This window comes from Oryx dammah, unplaced genomic scaffold, assembly GCF_014754425.2.
Source record: "Oryx dammah isolate SB20612 unplaced genomic scaffold, SCBI_Odam_1.1 HiC_scaffold_27, whole genome shotgun sequence".
Lineage (NCBI taxonomy): Eukaryota > Metazoa > Chordata > Mammalia > Artiodactyla > Bovidae > Oryx > Oryx dammah.
In genome coordinates, this window is record NW_024070211.1 from 91,222,353 (window position 1) to 91,247,070 (window position 24,718).

At 34.7% G+C, this 24,718-nt stretch overlaps 1 protein-coding gene across 6 annotated transcripts in view; it reads left to right on the forward strand.

Moving 5' to 3' along the window:
• Positions 1-24,718, forward strand: part of RIF1 (replication timing regulatory factor 1) — a 61,886-nt gene that overhangs the window by 17,848 nt on the left and 19,320 nt on the right. For all 6 annotated transcript variants that reach the window (XR_005719060.1, XM_040229067.1, XM_040229069.1 and 3 more), the window contains exons 11-26: positions 470-584; positions 1,144-1,314; positions 1,494-1,604; positions 2,258-2,320; positions 2,565-2,665; positions 4,079-4,141; positions 6,801-6,874; positions 7,063-7,243; positions 8,555-8,662; positions 9,003-9,152; positions 17,759-17,858; positions 19,854-20,118; positions 21,191-21,233; positions 22,114-22,316; positions 22,850-22,949; positions 24,071-24,190. Coding sequence is in view for 5 of the 6 variants with exons in the window: in XM_040229067.1 (XP_040085001.1) it covers positions 470-584; positions 1,144-1,314; positions 1,494-1,604; positions 2,258-2,320; positions 2,565-2,665; positions 4,079-4,141; positions 6,801-6,874; positions 7,063-7,243; positions 8,555-8,662; positions 9,003-9,152; positions 17,759-17,858; positions 19,854-20,118; positions 21,191-21,233; positions 22,114-22,316; positions 22,850-22,949; positions 24,071-24,190 (1,968 nt within the window). In the remaining variant the exon portion in view is untranslated. The remainder of the gene's footprint in view (positions 1-469; positions 585-1,143; positions 1,315-1,493; positions 1,605-2,257; positions 2,321-2,564; positions 2,666-4,078; positions 4,142-6,800; positions 6,875-7,062; positions 7,244-8,554; positions 8,663-9,002; positions 9,153-17,758; positions 17,859-19,853; positions 20,119-21,190; positions 21,234-22,113; positions 22,317-22,849; positions 22,950-24,070; positions 24,191-24,718) is intronic.

The following is a 24,718-nucleotide window of genomic DNA, read 5'->3' on the forward strand; positions in this document are numbered from 1 at the left end:
TGCCCTCCTTGTAGGCTAATCTTACCCAGTTGTCCTATCCATTCCTTGGCATAATCTATTACTGGCTAGATTTGACAGGTCTTGGAATAATCTTAGAAATGAGCTTGAAGTTGTCTTAGTTCATATTTTTTAAGGTGTTTTTTAAAAAAGCTTAAAATGGTCTATCTGCCATTAACATTAAAACTCATGTATATGTTATTTGTAAAAGCTCTTTACGTGTATAATTTTCCATCTGGAATGTAGTACTGAAATTTATAAATAATATATGTTTAGGGCAAATATTTTTCACTTTTGCAGATTTCAGTTTCTACTTTGTGCATCAAGGCTAATAAAATTTCAACATACCGAGACAATTGGTACTGCTTCTTAAGGAAATTTAACTGTATTTTGTAAGACTTTTTAAAAAATGACATTTATGCAGTTCACAGATACAGTTCCCTCTGTCTCTTTTTTTTCTTAATCCCAATAGGTTTGTGTGCCTCTGATTCAAAGCACAATAAGCACTGATTCTAATGCTTCACCTCAAGGGAGTTCATCTCGTGTAGCTACTCCAGGTTTAAACCCTATAACCCCAGTACACAAAGGTAAGAGGTAGACCTACTTGCTGTTGTATTTTTTTTAAAAGACTTTGAATCAAGTTTTTGTTCCATGTAAATGACATTATGTGAAGTGCATTAGATCCTTAGGTTTGTTTTTAGAATCTCAGAGTTATTATTAAAAGTAGCAGGTCTATTCTGAGTCAAATTTTAAATTTTTAGAAATGCCTGCATATAAATATTTTAAGGGTATAGGTAAATGCCTGAGATTTATTTTCATTTAAATGGTGTATGACACTCATTTTTTGTGTGTGTAAGACTAATCTTGTTCTTAACCTGGTATGTTTAGTTTTGTTTTGGGTTGTAACCTCCTCGACCAGGGATCGAACCTGCACTCTGCTAGGGTGCAGTCTAATCAATTGGACCACTGGGGAAGTCCTTAGTAAGATTAGTATTAAGAACTCTGTTAAACGGGCTTTAAACAAAAACTCTTCAACTTTTATTTGAGAAACACATTATTTAGTCTTAAAGGTACATTGCACTGAAATGAAGTAAAATATATTTCAGTAACTAATCATGCATAACTTAGCTGTTTTGTTTTTTGAAGGTGCTTCTCCATATGGATCTCCCGTAACCCCTCGGATGAACTTGAATTCAAATTTTGGAATGGCAACAATCCCCTCTATACAACTTTTGGGGCTTGAAATGTTGCTTCATTTTTTGTTGGGTCCAGAAGTTGTGAGTTTTGCTAAGCAAAACAAACTTATACTGAGCCTAGGTATTTAATTTTTTAAAAATAATTTCAATTATTAAAACAATTCAGAACACTGTAAATTGGGGTGAAGAAATTTTATGTCTTTTAATAGAAAAACATAGCAGGCCACCTAACATTTTATATTGGGAAATTTATTTCATAAAGCTTTGGTTTTGAGTAACTTGTCTTTTTTTCTCTTTTAGAGCCACTTGAACATCAATTAATCAGCAGCTCTTCTTTTTTCTCCAAACACTCAAATACACTTATCACTGCTGTTCATGATAGCTTTGTTGCAGTTGGAAAAGATGCTTCTGGTGAATAAGAGAAGATTTTTATTGCTTAAACTTGTGTTTAAAAAGAAAATAGTAAATATTTATATTGTGCCACTTGCTTCTAGATTGTTCTGCAAGAGCTTTATATGTAATTCATTTAATCCTAATAGTAACCTTATGTGCTAGCCCATTTTGTAGATAAGGGATTGTGTTGTACAGAAAAGTAACTTTTGCTTGGTTACATAGTAAGTGATAGAGCTATGATTCAGACCTGGGCTTTGTGATTTTAGTATCTATACCTAAACTTCCTGTGTTCTAAAGCCTATCAAATAATGACACATTTCAAAAATAAGATAGTTTGCTATTTAACTTGCTGGAAGATTTTTTTCTAGCAGCTTTCAGATATCCTTCTGAATCTTGGTTTTTCCTTGTATTAAAAATAAAAAATGTTCAATAACAGAAAATATGGTTGATAGAAAAAATTCCCCAGAGTGTGTTAGTCCATTTGAAAACATCTTTCCCTAAACTGAAATGAGGTGATAGTATATTATAAACTGAGTTAAAATGTTGACTATTACAAGGAGAATTGTATTTCAAAGTATTGCTCAGTTTATTTCTATAGTATAAGTATAAAAGGGGGAGCCTTTGTAGTTATATCTACTTCATTCTAAAGTACCTTTTATTTTGTTTGGCAGATGTAGTTATTAATGCTATTTGGAAGGAGTTAATTAGCTTGGTGAAGTCAGTTATTGAATCAGGTAAGCACTATAATGATTAAGACTTTTATAGCAGTCAGTGAATTGTTTGGCTTTCATATATAAAATTTATTTTAAAATCACTTAACTTATTGTATGTTCTAGACTTCTATTTAATCAAATCACTTTATTTTTTTAAATTGCTTTTTAATAGCTCTGAGTGTATATTTTTACTCCTGAATTTACTGTATTTTCACTCCTAAGGATACATCTTTAGAACTATAACTCTTCGTTTGCTTTTGGATAGGTAACAAAAAAGACAGACCAGGTTCTGAAGTTTTGACTCTTTTATTAAAATCTTTGGAAAGCATAGTGAATTCAGAAGTATTTCCTGTATTGAAAACACTGGTAAGTATAATACCTGTATGCTAGAATTTTAAAACCATACTCTGAAATTGAATTTTATTTTGAAGGTACTAGCACAGATCAAGATTTGGGAAGACATTTTATATCAAGTATTTATCAGCAATTTAACCCTGAAATAAATGCTGTCCCATTGGTTTTGCGGTCATTTGAAACCTTAATAAAGTAAATGATGACAATGGCAACTCCAAAAATCTTCCAATGTGATGAGAAAAAGCATAGGCTATACAGAGAAAATGGGATAAGCGTGAAACTTGAACTGGAGAAACTCAGATGAGCACTAATTTTATAACAAGATTGCTGAGCTCCACTAATTGTTACTTTGTACATTTGAAAAAATACCTAGTAATAATCTTGTAGAGCTTTTCCATTTTAACAGTGACCTATATAGTAGAGAAAAGAAAAAGAAAATTGGGAATACTTTTTGTAATAGTGAGTTTCCCAAAATAATCTGCAGATGGAACAAATCATACCCTTACATAAACTTTGAGTCTGTTTCCTTTATGTGCATGACAGTGATATCTGCTGTGACAGTAGAGGATAGTGGTTAATAGCCAGGCTCTAGTATGAGGTTGAACCTCAGCCTAACTACTGACTGAGTGAACTTGGACACTTCATCTACTCCCTTGCCTCTCTGTAAAGAAGAGATATAGTAGTAGTTTATGATTAAATGAGTTGATAAATGCAGAGCACTGTGGGCTGGAACAAAGTAAATGTGTCTACGAATGCATAATTATCATTAGTTTCTGTTCAAAATGAGAGTATGTGAAACCATTTTCACCAATAATTTTGTCATGTCACTGTTACATACTTCAGGTTAATACTTGTGTAATAATACATTTGGATGGCAGTTTGATAGGCTATGTCACATTTGAGAGATGTGTCTTAGATCCAGCTTTTAGAAATCCTTTGAATATTGGCTTCTGGCACTAGTGAGTACATAATTGATTGCAGAATTTCTTTTTGTAGTATTAAAAATAGCCTCTAGGACCATTAGTTTTTAAAAAGTTTGAATAAGCTATGCATATTCATTTTATCAGTTAAGAATATGTCTATGTAGACTGAAAAGTCTTTCACAGTCAGGTGAAGAAAGTTCAAAGTATCTCATGGTATAATATCAATAATGTCATAAAAGAATAGATACATGACAGCCAGCTCAGGAAGTTATGTTCTCTGTGTACTTTATATGGAAAGTTAGGTCTAAAAAAACTCCAGACTGACAGCATTGATTATTCCTGGAGATAAGGAAGGACCTTTTTATTTTATTCTTTGTATTTCTGTACTTGAATGTTTTAAGCTAATAAGAATGTGTTTACATTAATGAGTGAACATACAATAAATTGTTAAAACTATAGTGAATATAATGACTAATGTACTGTAAAACCTTTTCTTTCTTAGGTTCTCATGGAAATTACAATTAAAGGACTTCCTCAGAAAGTCTTAGGTTCTCCAGCATATCAGGTTGCTAATATGGATATTCTTAATGCAAGTATCTTAGATGTAATGATATGATTAAATTAGCTAAAAATCCATGTGTTTTTAAGCTAGAGAAACTTAGATTGCAAAGTTCAAAAAGAATTGAATTTGAATATGCTGATTATATTAAAGGAAAAAAATCACAAAGTATAGGTGTGCCTCAGAGATAATTACAAGTTCAGTTCCAGACCACTGCTAAGAAAGTGAATATCAGAATAAAGCAAGTCACATGAAATTTTTGGTTACCTAGTGTATGTAAAAGTTATGTTTACACTATATTATAGTCTATTAAGTGTAAGTAAATAGCATTATGGCTTTAAAAAAAACAATGTACATACCTTAATTTAAAAGTACTTCATTGCTAAAATTGTTACTTAATCATTTGAGCCTTGGGTGGGTCATAATCTTCTACTGCTTGGGGATCTTGCCTCTGTATCGATGGCTGCTGACTGATCAGAATGATGGTTGCTGAAGGTTGGGGTGGCCATGGCAATTTCTTAAGACAACAGTGACATTTTCTGTGAATGATTCTTTCATAAATGATTTCTCTGTAGCATATAATGCTGTTGGATAGTGTTTTACCCACAGTAGAACTTCTTTCAGAATTGGAGCTAGTCCTGTCAAATCTTGATGCTGCTTTATCAGTTAAGTTTATCTTGTCATTTCAACAGTCTTCACAACATCTTCACGAGGAGTAGATTCCATCTTAAGAAACCACCTCCTTTGCTCATCCACAAGGAGCAACTCCACATCTGTTTACATTCTACCATAGAATTGCAGCAATTTAATCACGTTTTCAGGCTCTACTCCTAATTCTCAGTTCAGTTCAGTCGCTCAGTTGTGTCCGACTCTTTGCGACCCCATGAATTGCAGCACGCCAGGCCTCCCTGTCCATCACCAACTCCTGGAGTCTACCCAAACCCATGTCCATTGAGTCAGTGATGCCATCCAGCCATCTCATCCTCTGTCGTCCCCTTCTCCTCCTGCTCCCAATCCCTCCCAGCATCAGAGTCTTTTCCAGTGAGTCAACTCTTCGCATGAGGTGGCCAAAGTACTGGAGTTTCAGCTTTAGCATCATTCCTTCCAAAGAAATCCCAGGGCTGATCTCCTTTAGAATGGACTGGTTGGATCTCCTTGCAGTCCAAGAGACTCTCAAGAGTCTTTTCCAACACCACAGTTCAAAAGCATCAATTCTTCAGCACTCAGCCTTCTTCACAGTCCAACTCTCACATCCATACATGACTACTGGAAAAACCAGAGCCTTGACTAGACCTTAGTCGGCAAAGTAACGTCTCTGCTTTTGAATATGCTATCTAGGTTGGTCATAACTTTTCTTCCAAGGAGTAAGCGTCTTTTAATTTCATGGCTGCAGTCACCATCTGCAGTGATTTTGGAGCCCCCCAAAATAAAGTCTGGCACTGTTTCCACTGTTGCCCCATCTATTTCCCATGGAGTGATGGGACCAGATGCCATGATCTTCATTTTCTGAATGTTGAGCTTTAAGCCAACTTTTTCACTCTCCTCTTTCACTTTCATCAAGAGGCTTTTTAGTTCCTCTTCACTTTCTGCCATAAGGGTGGTGTCATCTGCATATCTGAGGTTATTGATATTTCTCCTGGCAATCTTGATTCCAGCTTGTGTTTCTTCTAGCCCAGCGTTTCTCATGATGTACTCTGCATATAAGTTAAATAAGCAGGGTGACAATATACAGCCTTGATGTCCTCCTTTTCCTATTTGGAACCAGTCTGTTGTTCCATGTCCAGTAGTTCTTTGCTATTTCTACCACATCTGTAGTTACTTCCCCTGGTCTTGACTTTAAGCACGCCTTCACTATTAAGTTTAATCATTTCTAGCTTTTGGTTGAAAGTGAGAGATGTGCAGCTCCTTTCACTTCAACGTTTAGAGGCCACTTTAGCATTGTTAATTAGTCTAAATTCAATATTGAGTCTCAGGGAATGCGGAGGCCAGAGGAGAGGGAGGATGACAAAATTATAGCTGGTCCATCGAGCAGTCAGGACACATACTAAGTTTGAAAAATCGTGAGAATTACCCAAAATGTGACAAAGTAAACAATTACTATAAGAAAAAGGGTTTCAGTAGACTTGTTCAAAATAGAGTTGCCTTCAATATATAAAATATGCCGTTTATCTGCAAAGCACAATACAGTGAAGTATGCTTGTGAGGAATTAAATAATGGCATATTGATGGAACTATTTTCCTGGATTAAAGGGTTCTAGAATAAAAGGTTTCTCTTTGCTTTTATGTATATGTAGTTTTGGTTACTGTTACAAGTTTTGGAAGCTTTGTAACACTGGCTTAGTTATAGTGAAATATATTTAATATCTGCTAGATGGTAGGTATTGTTGATTGAGCAAGTTTTAAGTCAGTGTTTATATCTGGAATCTCTTAATATTCTTCAATTGTTTGACTAGATGGAACAGCTTTAATTAAATATAAAGAACTTGATTTTTGTGTGTAGTTTATGGAAGTACATTTGCTATCATTTTTGTTGTATCCTAAGTAATTTCAAAATTCCTCAAACTTAAAAGGGTCATATTTCACATAATTGTACAAAACAAGTGTAACAAGAGGAGTGTACTGTTGGTAACAAGAAGATTGATTGCCATCTCCCATCTTTCTTCAGGGAACCCCTGCTTTGTTCTTAATTCAGTTAATTTTCAATAATAATCTATTGGACTGTGGTGTGGAAGATGAAAGGTAATTTTAAACAAACTGTTTTATTTTGGAAAGTTTGTTGAATGATATTCTTTTGAGTTACAGCCTATTATAAATTTTTTAAAAATTAAAAAAGTTGAGATTCATTTTGGGGGGTAACTTTGCTGTAATGTAATTTATTTTTACAAAAAGTACAGTTAATGCATAGTTCAAAATTTTTTTTCCATCAGGTTTTTTCTCAACCTGGAAACACTTGTGGGCTGTGTTCTTTCTGGTCCAACTTCACCACTAGCTTTCAGTGACTCTGTCTTAAATGTTATTAATCAAAATGCAAAGCAGTTGGACAACAAAGAGCATCTTTGGAGAATGTGGAATATTATAGTCACCCCATTAACAGAATTGATTAATCAGGTATGATATAAGTCAGCTGCATGTTTTCTCTCAAGTTTAGTACCTTGTCTTTTTTTTCTTTCTTTGTTATATAGCACATGAGTATATGAATAGAAATTTGTATTTGAATGGAAGATATTACATATTTTACCTGTAGGATTGGTTAATTTTCTGTTCTTTAAATTACTTGATTTCTTTTCATTGTGTTTGTTCCTTATTCAAAAAAGTGTAACTTAGTGGAGACTAAATAGTCCATTTTCTCTTATGATTAGAAAGCCCGAAGGCTTATGTGATAGATCTGGATTTCCCTGTTTATATCTTGGATTCTTTCATTTGTGCTATGGGGAATAATATGGATGTCTTGACTAAACTATATATTTTTAGATTTCTATGGTCAAATCATGTTGATTACCTCAAAGCCATATAGTAGTTCCTAAACCTTTAATTGTTGAGTTGACTGACCTTTACATTTAAATACTTAAAGTGATAATATTGGCAAAGTGTGGAGCTCAAGTTCTGTCACTATTAATAGTTCATTAGCAGCTTTATCAATCTTTAAATGGAAGTATTCTTTGTGAAATAGTCTATTATTACTTACCAATGGAGTGAGGACTCTGAAGAATTATGTGATTATACAGTAGCCCTTGTTTTAGCTACTTGAGCCAACACTCCATTATACATATTCTTTTGGAAGAACAAGATTTATGTTCCTAAATGGTTTCCTACTGTTTGAGGTCTGCTAGAGGCTATTTTTATTAGTCCTTGCTTGAGTCTTACCTTCTGTGTATAGTAAAAGATTCTGGAATCACCTCTGGGATTCTTTTTTAGGACTTAAAACACAGTATATTGTTTCCCAGGGTTGCTTAAGAGATTACCACAAACTGGTGGCTTAAATCAACAGGAACTTATTTTTTAAAGCTCTTGGGGCCAGAATTTCAAAAGTAAGATGTTGGCAGGTTTGGTTTCTTCTGGAGCTCTAAAAGAGAGTGTGTTCCATGCTTCTCTTAGCTTGCAGCAATTGTTGATATTGTGAATCCATCACTCCAATCTCAGCCTATCTTCACATGGCATTCTTCCAAGTATCTTCTATTAAACTTCCTCTTTTATTAGGACACCAGTTATTGGATTAGAGCGTGCCTTACTTCAGCATGACTTCCATATTGCATGATTACATCTGCAAGGGCCCTAATTTCAAAGATTACAGAGGTTAGGCGTTCACCATCTGTTTTAACATCTTGACATTGGGGAACATGATTCTTATTATAACATGTCACTGTTTAGGACTAGAATTAGATGGTGATTTGTCTAACTTCATTAATTTTCTTTTTTCAGACCAATGAAGTGAATCAAGGTGATGCCTTAGAACATAATTTCAGTGCTATCTATTGTGCACTGATTTTGCCAATAAACCATATTTTTCCAGCACAAAAAATTCCAATGGTAAGGCAAATTTTTACTTGAGGAATTTGCAGTTTTTAAATATTATGTTACTCTTTGTAATGAGCTTCTATAAGACTTTGTATTGACTTATAATCAGCTTAGAAGAAAGGAAAGTGGTGAAGAGAGTGAAGTTCCTCTTCACCTTTGTTAATTGCTGGTATTGTGGTATTATTACAGTTCTTCGGTTAGAGCTCTGGGAAGATGGGCAAACTTATTACCCTGTGCTAGTCTCTTCTGACACCTTAAGTGTTACTGTGTTTTTAAAATGTTAAAGATGTATTCTGTTAAGTTATTTGCTATGTAGATACACATTTTCTAAATTTTTAAAAATTATTGTTAGGTCACCATGAAGACCTTACTTAAAACTTGGTCAGAATTATATAGAGCATTTGCTCGCTGTGCAGCTTTGGTGGCAACTGCGGAAGAGAATTTATGCTGTGAGGAACTTTCTTCCAAGATAATGTCCAGTTTGGAAGATGAAGGCCTTTCAGTGAGTTTATTCTGATACCGACCTTTTTTGCATTTAAATTCTTTTCAAGTAAATAGAGATATGTTTGTGAACTATCATTAACTAATGCTTTTAGTTTATAAGTAATGAAGTTAAGGTATAAAACAGGTAACAGCTTTGCAAGACAGTTTTGTGTTGTTGGACTCTAAGGTCCATGTATCAGGACCACTTGATGGTGATGTGCTTTTACTACTCTGGTATGCCTTTGCCATTCTAGATGAACAGTACAAGAACTTTGCCATCCTGTATCTTGCTTTTTCATACCTGTTAGCTTTTTTGTTTAAATCTTTTAATTAAAAGATAATTGCTCTACAATATAGTGTTGGTTTCTGCCATACGTCAGCGTGAATCAGCCATAGGTATACATAGGTCTCTTCCCTCTTGAACCTCCTTCCACCTCCCATGCATCTTCACTTGTTACTGAGCCCTCGTTTGAGTTTCCTGAGTCATTCAGCAAATTCCCACTGGCTATCTAATTTACGTATGGTAGTGTATATGTTGGGCTTCCTAGGTGGTGCTAGTGGTAAAGAACCTGCCTGCTAGTGCATGTAATGTAAGAAACGTGGTTTGATTCCTGGGTCAGGAAGATCCCTGGGAGGAGGACATGGCAACCCACTCCAGTATTCTTGGCTGATAAATCCCATGGACAGAGCCTGGTGGGCTCAGACTGTTCGTTCATAGGGTTGCAGAGTTGCACACAACTAAAGTGACTTAGTGCAGTGTATATGTTTTCATGTTACTCTCTCCATTCATCCCTTCATCCCCACATTCTCCTTCCCCACACACTTGTCCATAAATCTGTTCTCTACATCTGCATCTCCCTTACTGCCCTGCAGATAGGTTCATCAGTACCATCTTTCTAGATTTCATATATATGCACTAATGTACAATATTTGTTTTTCTGTTTCTAACTTTACTTCGCTCTGTATAATAGGTTCTAGGTTCACCCACCACATTAGAACTGACTCAAATATGTTCCTTTTTATGGCTGAGTAGTATTCCATTGTATATATGTACCACAGCTTCTTTATCCATTCATTTGTCTATGGACATCTAGTTTGCTTCTGTTTCCTAGCTATTGTAAATAGTGCTGCAATGAGAACATTGTGTTACATGTGTCGTTTTCAGTTTTGGTTTCCTCAGGGTATATGCCTAGTAGTGGGATTGCTGGGTCATATGGTAGTTTTAGTCCTAGTTTTTTTTTTTAATTGGAGGATAATTATTGCGATGGTTTTTGCCATACATCAACATTAATTGGCCATACGTGTGGCCCACCCCCCCCATCCTGAACTCTCCTCCACCTCCCTCCCCACCCAGTCCCTCTAGGTTGTCCCAGAGCACCAGCTTTGGGTGCCCTGCTTCATGCATCGAACTCGAATGGGTCATCTGTTTTGCATATGGTAGTGTATATATTTCAATGTTACTCTCTCAGATCATCCCATCATTGCTTTCTGCTGAGTCCCAAAGTCTCTTCTTTACATCTGTGTTGTCTTTGCTGCCATAGAAGTAGAATTGTCGATACTGTTTTTCTAAATTTCATATGTATGTGTTAATATACGATATTTTTCTTGCTCTTTTTGACTTACTTCACTCTGTATAGTAGGCTCCAGGTTCATCCTCCTCATTAGAACAGACTCAAATGCGTTCCTTTCTATAACTGAGTAATACTCCATTGTGTCTGTATACCACAACTTTCTTATCCATTCATCTGCCAAAGGACTCTAGGTTGCTCTTTAAATTCTGATTTCCTCAGAATATATGCCCAGCAGTAGCATTGCTGGGTTGTACGGCAGTTCTTTTCCCAGATGTTTAAGGAATCTCCATACTATTCTCCACAGTGGCTGTACCAGTTTGCATTTACACCAACAGTGTAAGAGGGTTTCCTGTTCTCCAGACCCTCGCCAGCATTTATTGTTTGTAGACTTTCTGATGATGGCGGTTGTGATCTATGTGCAATGATGTCGCATTGTGGTTTTGATTTGCATTTCTCTAATAATGAGTGATGTTGAGCATCTTTCATATATTTACTAGCCATCTGTATGTCTTCTTTGAAAAAATGTCTGTTTAGGTCTTTTGCCCACTTTCTGATTGGGTTCATTTTTTTGGTATTGAGCTGCTTGTGTATTTTGGAGATTAATTATTTACCAGTTGAATATGCTATTATTTTCTCCCATTCTGAGGACTGTCTTTTCACCTTGCTTACAGTTTTCCTGCAAAAGCTTTTAAGTTTAATTAGGTCCCATTTGTTTATTTTTGTTTTTATTTCAGTTTCTCTGGGAGGTGGATCATAGAAGATCTTGCTGTGATTTATGTCATCGAGTGTTCTGCCTTTGTTTTCCTCTTAAGAGTTTTACAGTTTCTGATGTTACATTTAGGTCTTTCATCCATTTTGAATTTATTTTTGTGTGGTGTTAGAAAATGTTCTAGTTTCATTCTTTTACATGTAGTTGATCAGTTTTCCCAGCACCACTTGTTGAAGAGATTGTTCTTTTCTCCATTGTACACTTTTGCCTCCTTTGTCAAAGGCTTCCCCGGTGGCTCAAATGGTAAAGTGTCTGCCTGCAGTGCGGGAGACCCGAGTTCGATCCCTGGGTTGGGAAGATCCCCTGGAGAAGGAAATGGCAACCCACTCCAGTACTCTTGCCTGGAGAATTCCATGGACTGAGGCTCCTCAGAGTCTGGTAGGCTACAGTCCATGGGGTCACAAAGAGTCGGACACGACTGAGCAACTTCACTTTTGTCAAAGGTATGGTGTGCATAGGTGTATGGGTTTATCTCCAGACTTTCTGTTTTGTTCCATTGATCTATATTTCTGTCTTTGTGCCAGTACAATACTGTAGCTTTGTAGTATAGTCTGAAGTCAGGAAGGTTGATTGCTCCAGCTCCAATCTTCTTCCTAGAGGATTGCTTTGGATATTCAGGGTCTTTTGTGTCTCCATATAAATTGTGCAATTTAAAAAAAAAATTGAATTTAATCTATAGATTGCTTTGGGTAGTATATTCATTTTCAGTATATTGATTCTTCCAATCTAAGAACATGGTATATTTCTCCATCTGTTTGTGTCATCTTTGATTTCTTTCATCAGTGTTCTGTAGTTTTCTGTATACAGGTTTTTTGTTTCTTTAAGTTAAGTTATTCTAAGTATTTTATTCTTTTGTTGCAGTGGTGAGTGGTGTGGTTTCCTTAATTTCTTTTTCTGATTTTTCATTGTAAGCATATAGGGATGAAAGGGATTTCTGTGTATTAATTTTATATCCTTTGACTTTACTATATTCGTTGATTAGCTCTAGTAATTTTCTGGTGGCATCTTTAGGGTTTTCTGTGTAGAGGATCATGTCATCTGCAAATAGAGTTTTACTACTACTTTTACGGTCCAAATTCCTTTTATTTCTTCTCTGATTGCTGTGGCTAGGACTTCCAAAACTGTTGAATAGTAGTGGTGAGAGTGGGCACGCTTGTCTTGTTCCTGATTTTAGAGGAAATGCTTTCCTTTTTTTCACCATTGAGGATAACGCTTTCTATGGGTTTGTCATATCTGGGTTTTATTATGTTGAGGTGTGTTCCTTCTGTGCCTGTTTTCTAGAGAGCTTTTATCATAGATGGGTTTGAATTTTGTCAAAGGCTTTCCCTGCATCTATAGAAATAATCACGTGGTTTTTATCTTTCAATTTGTTAATATGGTGTATCACATTGATTTTGCAAATATTGAAGAATTCTTGTATCTCTGGAATAAAGCCTGCTTGATCATGATGTATGATCGTTTTAATATGTTGTTGGATTCTGTTTGCTCTAATTTTGTTGATTTTTGTATCTGTGTTTATCAGTGATACCAACCTGTAGTTTTCTCTTTTTTTGTGTGGCATCTTTGTGTGGGTTTGGTATCAGGGTGATGGTGGCCTCATAGAATGAGTTTGGGAGTTTTCCTTTCTCTGCAATCTTCTAGAAGAGTTTGAGTAGGATAGGTGTTAGCTCTTCTCTAAATTTTTGGTAGAATTAACCTGTGAACCCATCTGGTCCTAGACTTTTGTTTGTTGGAAGATACAGTTTCGATTTCTGTGCTTGTGATTTGTTTAAATTTTCTATTTGTTCCTGGTTCAGTTTTGGAAGGTTATACTTTTCTAAGAATTTGTCCATCTTCCATGTCCATTTAATGAGCATATAGTTGCTCATAGTAGTGTCTTACGTTCCTTTGTATTTCTGTGTTATAATTTCTCCATTTTCATTTCTAATTTTATTGATTTGAGACTTTTTCCTTTTTGTCTTGATGAGTATGGCTAATGGCTTATCTATTAAAAGAACCAGCTTTTAGTTTTATTGACCTTTGCTATAGTCTCCTTTTTTTTCCCATTTATTTCTGCTCTGAATTTTATGGTTTCTTTCCTTCTACTAACTGGGTATTTTTTGTTGTTGTCCTTTTTCTGGTTGCTTTTAGTGTAAGGTTAAGTTGTTGATTTGATGTTTCTCTAGTTTCCTGAGGTAGCCTTGTATTGCTATGAACTTCCCGCTTAGCGCTTTCACTGAATCCCATAGGTTTTGGGTTATTGTGATTATCATTTGTTTCTATGCATATTTTGATTTCCTTAGTGATCCTTATTTAGCCTCCATATATTTGTGTTTTTTACATTTTCCCCCCAGTGGTTGATAATCTAATCTTACAGCATTGTGATCAGAAAAAATGCTTGAAATTATTTCAGTTTTTAGAAATTTACCAGGGCTTGATTTGTGGTCCAGGATGTGGCCTTTCCTGGAGGATGTTCCATGTGCAGTTGAGAAAAAGTATGTACCACAGCTTCTTTATCCATTCATCTGTCTATGGACATCTAGTTTGCTTCTTTGTACTAGCTAATGTAAATAGTGCTACAGTAAACCTTGGGGTTCAGTTCAGCCGCTCAGTCGTGTCTGACTCTTTGCAACCCCATGGACTGCAGCACACCAGGCCTCCCTGTCCATCACCAACTCCTGGAGTTTACTCAAACTCACGTCCATTGAGTTGGTGATGCCATCCAACCATCTCATCCTCTGTCATCCCCTTCTCCTCCTGCCTTCAATCTTTCACAGCATCTGGGTCTTTTCAGATGAGTCAGTTCTTTGCATTAGGTGGCCAAGTATTGGAGTTTCAGCTTCAGTATCAGTCCTTCCAATGAATATTCACGCCTGATTTCCTTTAGGATGGACTGGTTGGATCTCTTGCAGTCCAGGGGATTTTCAAGAGTCTTCTCCAATACCACAGTTCAAAAGCATCAGTTCTTCGGCGCTCAACTTGCTTTATGGTCCAATTCTCACAACACTGGGGTAGATGTGTCTTTTTCAGTTTCAGTTTCCTCAGGATATATGACTAGTAGTGGGTTTGCTGGGTCATAATGATAGTTTTATTCCTCGTTTTTTAAGGAGTCTCTATGTTGTCTTCCATAGTGAATGTACCAATTTACATTCCCACCAACAGTTTAAGAAGCTTCCCTTTTCACTACATCCTCTCCAGCATTTATTGTTTGTGGAGTTTTTGGTGATGGCCATTCTGGCTCATGGGAGGGTGATACCTCATTGTAGTTTTGATTTTTATTTCTCTAATAATGAGCAGTGTTGAGGATCTTTTCATGTGTTTATTAGCTATTCATATGTTTTCTTTGGAGAAATGTCTGTTTAGGTCTTTTCCCCACTTTTTGATTGGGTTTTTCTGGTGTTGAGTTGTATGAGCTGGTAGTATACTTTGTGTCAGTTGTTTGATTTGCTATTATTTTCACCCATTCTGAGTGTTGTCTTTTCACCTTGTTTATAGTTTCCTTTGCTGTGCAAAAGCTTTTAAGTTTAATTAGGTCTTACTTGTTTATTTTTGTTTTTATTCCCATTACTTTGGGAGGTGGGTCATAGAGGATCTTGCTGTGATTTATGTCTTACAGTGTTCTGCCTGTTTTCCTCTATGAGTTTTATAGTTTCTGGTCTTACATTTAGGTCTTTAATATACCTATTAGCTTTTTAAAGTCTGTCCTTTGGAAGTTTGTGGTCTTAAAAATGTAGGTTCCTATTCACACCTTTCCCTTACTCTATAAAAAGAATAACTGCTGTCAGCAGTTTGATATGTATCATTCTAGAATAAACCAATAAGCTACATACTTATATGCACATATATATGTGTATACAGTGTTTTTCCTGGTTGAAATTTATTTTATTTATTACTCTGAAACATGCCTTTTTTTTTTTAATTTGAAAAGATTTCTAGTCCTTGATAGTGGTTACCCTGCTGAGAAGAGTAGAGATAGTTATAATGTGTTGGTTCTGATTGTGGAATTTTGATATCATGGTATTTGGCAGAGTGGCTTTAAAAGTGTGCTGTTACTGGCCACAAAGACAGTGAACTTGTTGAATGCTTTTGTGATTTTTAGGGAAAAGCTTGACCCTTGGTTTTTGCCTTTAAATTCTTGTCTTAGATGGACTAACATTTTGTTCTTTTCTGAAGAAATTTAGAATCTTCCTAAATTTTATAAAATACCCTGTTGGGATTTTGCTTGGCATGATTGGTTATATTGCATTCAGAGATTAATTTGGAAAATAATTTATATCTTTATAACTTTGACTTTTTCTGTTCAGAAATATTTTTTTAGTTCTAAACTTAACCTAGCTTGCTTGATTTGAGAGGTTTTATAGTTGTTTTTCATCTAGTATAAATGGTCTCTTCCTTGCCTGTACTTAGTTACTGCTAGCATATTTGAAATCTCTTTACATTTCTGTATATTAGACCAATTTTGTGTCCTTGAGATCCTCTTCTTGGTCACAGTGAAATTCTTTTAAAACATTGTAGCTTAGTGTTTTAAGATTTTTTGAAGATACCTTCATTTGTGAGATTGGAGTTCCTCATTGTCCAATTTTTATATTGTAGAAATGACAAACATATTATGTGACTAATGACATCTTGTCAAATATATAACCAATTAGTTACAAGTTTTAGGTTCCAGAAAATTTTTTATCACAGCTCTGAAGTTAAACATAGGCTCATTTGTTCCATTTTCTGTAAGGTTTTTCATTTTCTACAAACTACATGTCTAAGACTTGTTATTTTTGTTACTGCTGCTGTTGCAAATTCATCATTTGATACTAATTTTGTTATTATCAACCTGTTTTTTTTAGTTTAAGTTTAGGGTTTTCTTTTTACCTTTGGAATTTAGACATTTCACCAAGGTTGTGTCTTGAGGCATCTTTTAAAATTGTTCTTTTAAGTACTTGGTAGATCCTTTCAATTTAAGGAGCTGTGCCTTCATCTGAGGGAAAAGTACTGAGGTCTTCAGGCGTCATCATCTGTGTCTCTTCTTTCTCTATATCTCTTTGTGTTTTGCTTTATTTCTAGTACTGCTTTCTGGGAGCTTGATATTTCTGTGTCCATCTTTCGGTTTAAATGCTGAAGTGTTTTATAGTTTTATTTTTACATTTAATGTTTTGAAGTGAATATGATTTCCTCTTACCTTTGAGGGTATTTTCTTCTGTTTCTGTTACTACCTCTTTCCTTGTTGATTAGTTCTGTTGGTATTTAACACCTTCTTCATATTTGACAATAAAGGCTAATGTTGAGCAATATTATTAGCTGGAATGTGTTTCCTAACCCAGGAGAGAACTCCTGTTTATCTGGCTTTGATAGCAAATTGTAGTTAGAAGGAAGCTTTGCCTTGTAATTATGATCAAGATGGAAGCATCTAGATCTTTAATATCTTTTCTGTATGGGTGTGTAGATTGTCATTTGGACTGAACCTTCCATATGGTATCCATAGGTTAACAGGCCAGGGGGTCTCTCCCTTCCCCTTCTTGGTTCTTAACATCCGCTGGGGAAGGTTGTCTTTGGCAGCCCTGTGAATTAGTCCAGTGAATTGGAGAAGTGAACAGTATTAGAGAATAAAGGAAGGGCAAATGTATAGAACTTTACGGTAGTCTTTTACCCATATGGTTTTTCTAATAATGATTAGATCTTTTTCTCAGAACCCTCCCTGTGTCTTGTTACTCAGTTTCTTCTATGAAAGCTCACTGAGTTTTTTTGTTTTGTTTTGAGATGTTCTTGACTGGTGGTACTGGGATTTCCTCTGTTCTGTTTCATTTGGTTTGAGGAAGAAGATGGAAAGAATATCAGGGAGCTTAGCAACTTTTTTATGTTTGGTTTTTCTGGGTTTAGTGAACACTTCCATTTCAGTATTGAGGGAAAAAAGGTATAGTATTGAATACTTGGCACACAGCAGATAACTGGGAAATACAGTTAATTGGAGAAGGAAATGACACACAGCAGATAACTGGGAAATAGTCAAAACTCCATACAGTTAATTGGAGAAGGAAATGACACCCCACTCAAGTGTTCCTGCCTGTAGAATTCCATGGGTGAAGGAGCCTGGCAGGATGCAGTCCATGGGGTCACAAAGAGTTGAACACGACTAAGGACTAACAGACACACACATACAGTTAATGTATCTTAAATGGCATAAACTATGGTGTGTGTTACTATACATCATACATGGGGGTTAAAGTGTTACATTTTTTATTCATGCTTACAAGTTTTATAAACCATGCCGTTAGTTAAAATATTGTCATGCAATACCTAACTGTTCTTTTCCAGAATTTATTGTTCTTGGATAGGATCACTCATATTATTACTGTAATGGTTGATTGCATCGACTTTTCACCATATAATATTAAATATCAACCCAAAACTAAATGTAAGTATTTTATTTGTTCATTCAGTATAAGCAAGGGTGTCTGAACTGTATCAGGGCTAATCCTAATAGCTTTTCCCGCCTCATTCTACCTACTTTTGATGTTATATAACCATGTTATTTTGCTAGTTCACATGCTTGCTCTCTTTCCCTCTCTCCATGTATCTCTTTCACCTACCCCTGCAATGTATAACTCCTTTTTATGATGCAGAAACAAATTTTGTCCTGTGTAGAGATTGCCTAGTAATACAGATGGTTTTACTTACTCCATCTGGTTACAAGAGATTATCTGGACAAAAAGCTTGAAGTTAGTTAAAATGTTCTTATTTGATAGCCTTATCTGAAATGATCATTTAATTGATGTTAAATTGCACAGAAAATCATGGCAGTGGTTAATTGGTTATGGTTTTATAGGAAATGTAAAATGATTCTAAAAGTGTAACACAGTTTTTACTGTGTAAAATTCGGCAATTGAAATCTTAACAAATCTTATTTTCATAACTATATACCTTGATTCTAGATTATAATATGAGCTGTTAATGTACTAATTGGTTCTTTGAAATTATATATTTTCTACCAGTGATTATATATGATCATACTGAATAGAAAAGAACCTTCTAGTTACAAAAAATATTTTGTTTAAAGGTTACTTTTCCTGTTTAAAGAGTGAGAACATACTCAGTTTTCCTTTAATAACATCTTTCTTTGAATTAGTGTAAAGACTTCTAGGACATAAAATATTTGCAGGGTTTTTTGGCGCTGGGGGTAGTTTTTGGTGCCTTTTTTTTTTTTTTTGGTGGTTTGTTTTTATAGTAATATAGAATAACTTGTTTGGTAATTAATCCCAGCCTCAAGCCACAGAAATAGATTTTTTTCTTTAGTCTTAGTCCCCTTTCAGACTGAACAATACTTAATCTGATTACCTCTTTGTCAGGAAAATTAAAATTCTCTAAAATACCTGAGCTATAGAAAGGTAATATAGAAAATGATATCAGAATATATTTTTTAAGCCCCTAAGTTTAATAAGGCATAGATGATGATCTCCTTGTTGAAAGTTTTACATTTTGTTAACTTCTGAAAAATTAGAATTAACTGAATATCATTTCTATCCATGATCTATAAACCCAGAATTAGAAATGTTTTTTTGTTTGCAATCCTTGTCTTGCAAGAGGTGTTCCTGGCTGTTTAAATTTATTGAAACTAGGGGAAATATCTAAAAACTGCCAGCACAAGCTGAGAGGAAACAAAATTTACCAATAGTTGAAATAAAACTGTCATTATTCATAAATATGCATCAGGATCACTTTGAGAGTTTCTGATAATTTTTACTTTGTAATATTTGTTTTAGAGAAACATTGCAAAAATTAAACACAGACACGAAATATTTTTTACTAGGATCCCTCAGTTATCAGTTGATTCTTTTGTCTCATTTTCACTCCCACCCCCTTTTCCACTTTTATTTCCTAGAACATTTCACAGCACTCGTAAGACAAGTCTTTGATCTAAAATATTTCCCCAAGTCTTGTCTTTCATGACCATTAGAAGTGAAGTAAAGGCAAGGTTAGATTTTGAAGGTCTCTCGGTTGGGGTATATCAGTATTTCCTCAATATTAGATTGAGATTTTATTTCTTTATGGGGATGCTACAGAAGTAATTCGATATTTTCTTATCAGTGCATTATGTCAACAGGCATATAAGTCAGTTTGTCTCACTATTGGTGATGTTAACATTTACTATTTGAATAAGATTATATCTGTTGGTTTTGTACTATAAAATTCATTAGGAAACAAAATTAATAATGTTTTGTGGCAAGTACTTTGAGACTTCGTAAATATCTTGTTACTCAGCATACTTTGATTCATGAATTATTTATCCATTGATGCTTCTTGCTTAAAACACCGTTTCCCGAAATAGTGGATCATATTTTTCATTTAATTACATTAGTTTGCTTTAATTACCATTAATTCTAAAAGCTGTCACTGTTTAATTTTATCTTAGCACCACAGAGACCTACAGATTGGTCCAAAAAGAAGAAGGAACCTTTAGGGAAGTTGGCTTCTTTAATTAAACTTATTGTGAGAGTGATCTATTCTTTTCACACGTTGAGCCTCAAGGAAGTACATTCTGATACTCTCCTCACTGTTGGCAACTCAATCACCAGCATTCTTTCCAATGTACTTGGACGTATCTCTCTGCCTTCTATGATCCGGAATATATTTGCAACTTTAACAAGACCTCTGGCATTATTTTATGAAAACTCAAAGTAAGTATTTTGCCTTAATAGCTCTTAGACTTAAACATATATAACTAGATATGGGTAGCAAACTTTTGTTGTTGTCATATCAGCTTTGTTGTTAAAGATCTTAATCTTTAAAGTTTACTGGAGTGGATAATATATGAAACTATGCTTTTGTTAAAAAATAGCTCAAATAATAAAATATGAGGTAGAAATTGGAAGTCTCTTTATTTTTCATTCTTCATCCAACACACTTTTTACTTTAGTGCATTTCTTTACAGAATTGTTAATACAAAAAGCTTACATGTTAAATATATAATGTATATGAGTTGACATACTACTTAGCAGTTAAGTATATAATATTCATTAACCTAAGTATCTCATTGTTTTTAATGTCCGTGCAGGACTCCATGACACTTTACCCAATTTCCTGTTGAACATGTTTTCTAGTCTTTTTCTCTCATAACTAACAATATCACAGGTCAATATATTTGTACATAAATCATTTGCCACTATTCCTGCAGAACAGGGCCCTAAAATGAAATTGTTGGTTCAAAAAGTGTGTGCATTTAAATTTCTGAATTACTCTCCAGAAGTTTGTGGTGTTTTATATTACCTTTTGCATTTGAACCAAAGCAAGCAGCATATGAGAGAAAAACCATGAAAAAATCCCAACGTATTTTAAAGAAGCATTTTGAGAGAATTCATCAGTCTTCTTTATAGCAAGCTTATGTGGTTCAGTAATAATACAGTCTGTTTTTCATAAACACAGAGGAAGCTTTAGGAACAGATTTAATGGAACTTCAAATTTATTAAGTTTTTGCAAGTCTTTTTTAGTCCTTAAACTTCATAAAAATATGCTTTTTAAAAAGCATAGAAACAGGTCACTAGTAATAATTTGAGGTCTATTCCAGATGTTTTTCTTTAACTCCTTTGTTAAAAGACAGGTTTGTTTCATGTTTAATGTTTGCAGTTTGACATTTTTTGTTAAGTCTGGGCACCTTTTTACATCACTGCATGTCTCAGTTTTTGGCTGCATTACAATGTTTCTAGGTTTAATGTTCTAAAATATAAATGGTACTCTTTGTTTTTCTTCTAGGTTTGATGAAGTTCCTAAAGTGTATAGTTGTATGAACAGCAAGGTACAAATAGACATTGTTCATAAAACATACTTTCATGAAGAAAAGTTTTAGAATTTAAATGTCTCCCTTCAATATAATTCTGCTGATTGTTTTAAAGGGATATCATTATACTTTAATTTTAATGAACTTTTGATATGAAATGGGTGTAATCCAAGGATCATTCATGATTTAATAATATTGCCTTAAATTCATATAACTCAACTACTCCTGTCTCATTCTTTTATGTGTAATTGGCTCCAAGGTTAGGCAACTATTAATCTCATAATTTATGTGAAAACAAATTTCTTCTGTTAATGGAAAATAAGCTTGCATTCAAGCTGTTCTATCAATAAAGTAAGTTCTTGTCAGCTTATAAAGGGTATTATATATTGAAGGTGATAGCTTTAAAAAAGCCATTTGAGGACTTCCTGGTGGCCCAGTGGTAAAAAATCTGCCTGCCAGTGCGGACGACATGGGTTCTGTCCCTTATCTGGGAAGACCCTGCATCCTGCGGAGCCTGTAAGCCTGCATGCCACAGCTACTGAGCCAGTGCCCTAGAGCCCTGGAGCTGCAACTCCTGGGCCTGCGTGCGGCAGCAGCTGCAGCCTGTGCGCCCTAGAGCCCGTGCTCCACAACAGAAGCCACCCCACGAGAAGCCCGAGCACCGCAGTGAGACAGTGGCCCCACCCCTTCTGTGAGGCTACGGAAAAGCCTGTACAGCAGCAGAGACGAGGCACAGCCAGAAATAAATCCATAAAATCGTTTTCAAGTCACTTGAGTTTTAAAAAGTGAAATGATAACATACTCTGTGGGTTGTTCAGTATGCTTTGTGCTTTTATTTTTTCTCTTTGAAAAGTAACATTTCTAAGTGTTACCCTAATGAACTTTTTCTTTTTCCTAGTTAGAAAAGTTACTAGGAGAAATTATTGCTTGTCTACATGTCAGCTACACTGGAACTTATGACAGTGAACTTCTTGAACAGATCTCGCCATTATTATGCATAATATTTTCACACAAGAACAAACAGATAAGAAAACAAAGTGCTCAGTTCTGGAATGCCACATTTGCTAAAGTGACGATGTTGGTTTATCCTGAGGAGTTAAAGTATGCTAACAATAAAATATATAGTTACTCTATTCTGATTATGTAAATTGACATTTTGGTTTTAACATAAATCATTATGTAGAATCACTGTAGAGGATTTCCTAGTTAAAATATTCTTATTTGGAGTACATGGTAATTATTAAAATTATTTGACCCTTTGCTTTGGTCCTTAGAATAAACTTAGTTTTAGAAACATAAAAAGCAGTTTCAAATTATGCTTAACAAAAGTTTCCAACAAGGGGCAGGAAGCTGATGGCTGTTAAATCTAGCTGATTAACAGTCTGCTCTTGTTTGAAATTTTATGGTAAAAATTTGGAAAGTTTGAGAAGTTTTTAAAGAATAAAATTCAGAAACTGAAGAGTTTAGAGAAAAATTCTAATATTGTCTGTAAATTTCTCCCGGCTTTATGTATGTAGAGTAAGAAACAGTCTTAAGCTGGATGTGTTTTATCGCTTTAAAATTGTAATTGAACTGTTCTTGTTAATGTGGCATCAGTACTACTTAATTCTAAGTATATTTATTTATATTTGAAGGCCAATACTAAAACAAGCCAAACAAAAATCTCTACTTTTATTGCCTGGTTTGGAAAATGTTGAAATTATGGAGGAATCCAGTGGACCGTATTCAGATACAGTAAGTTGGGGGGGATGTTTTTGTTTACTTTTATATGATGTTTGAGTGATTTATTGGATATCAGTGTAACTTTAAAAAGGACGGAGGCTTAAGACTGTTTGATTGAAATGACAAAACCTGAACAGAAGAGTTCCACAACATAGGGTTTTGTATACAGTTAGTTGTGTGGCCTAGAAAACTTACAAATGAAAAGGCAGTACATTTCATCATAGACTCTCATGTAAATAATACCCAATTCTTATTCATTAATGATCTTTTATTTTAAACAACTGGCATCTCATGTATTGTTTTACAAAGGTCAGAATTATTAAGATATGGTTAAATGTTGCTATGTATAAACTAGGAATTCTAGTTACTATTCCCCACCTAAGTAAGAGCTACACTTCATTTTCTCATTTCTTTCCGTTGAATCTCGTTCCTTCTGTTAGAGAAACAAATCATTGATACCACATTTTCCATTTGGAACAAGGTTACTGTGGTTAATAATACTAGATGACTATAAAGATTAAGGAGTAAAGATAAAAGTACTATATACTCATCAGGTAGAACACTCTTAGACACTTTGTTCCTATTCAGCAACAAATGAATCTAGCTATTATTTGTTTAGAACATGTAAGAGAAAACGTTATAGCTAATTACTCTATTTAGTTTTGTTTTTTGGATAAAATTCTTATCAGAAAATTTATCTAGACTTGTTGAGACTCATTCAGTGTAAAATATGGCTCAAAAAAGCCATATATTCTGGTAGGAGGGCCTGATAATATTTTCTGTCATGTGTGTGTTATTGTTTAAAGTATTATGGTTTGGGTTTTTCTGTTAAAGTTTTCAGTAATAAGTGGGATATTTGAGTCCTGTAATTTGTTTTTAGAATATTTATTTGGTATAGCTTATTTTAGAATTTATAAAATTAAATGATGCAAAAGTAATGCTGTATAAGTTGGAGATACCAAATCTATTTGCTGTTACTGTATTAGACAATGGCTCTGTTTTCTTTGACATGATCTAATAGATTTGAATACTCAATCTGAAATGAATATTGATTACACTGTAATTACCAATGTGAAAAGGATAAATAAAAAACATTTGCACATAATGAAATTGTTTTATTTTTATAAAAACAGACAGAAAATTCACAATTAAATATGAAGCTAAGTGGCATGGAAAGAAAATCAAGTGGAAAAAGAGATTCTTTTTTGGCACAAACAAAGGATACAAAAGACAGTATGAAACCACCAGCTAAAGTATGTTTTTCCAAAGTGTATTTAATAGAACTCTTAAGATTAAAATATATACCAGCTTGAGAACATACAACTTCTAACTGGAAGAAAAAGTTGTTAAAAACTAAATAAAAGATGGGATTATAGGGAAATATAGTTTGGCCTAGGAAGACTATTAAGATGGTATGGAAATCTTGACACTTTGGGAGATGATTACTACTTAGTAAAGTTAAATCTGTATAATACTAAACATTTATTTAGTATAATTACTCCAGGCAGTAACCCTCTTCAGATAGAATGAAACTAGATTTGAATAACTTCTAAAATATTCTCCTTTCATCCTACCTGCAGCTGCCAAGTCACTTCAGTCGTGTCCGACTCTGTGCAACTCCACAGACGGCAGCCCACCAGGCTCCCCCGTCCCTGGGATTCTCCAGGCAAGAACATTGGAGTGGGTTGCCATTTCCTTCTCCAATGCCGGAAAGTGAAAAGTGAAAGTGAAATTGCAATGGCAACCCACTCCAGTACTCTTGCCTGGAAAATCCCATGGAC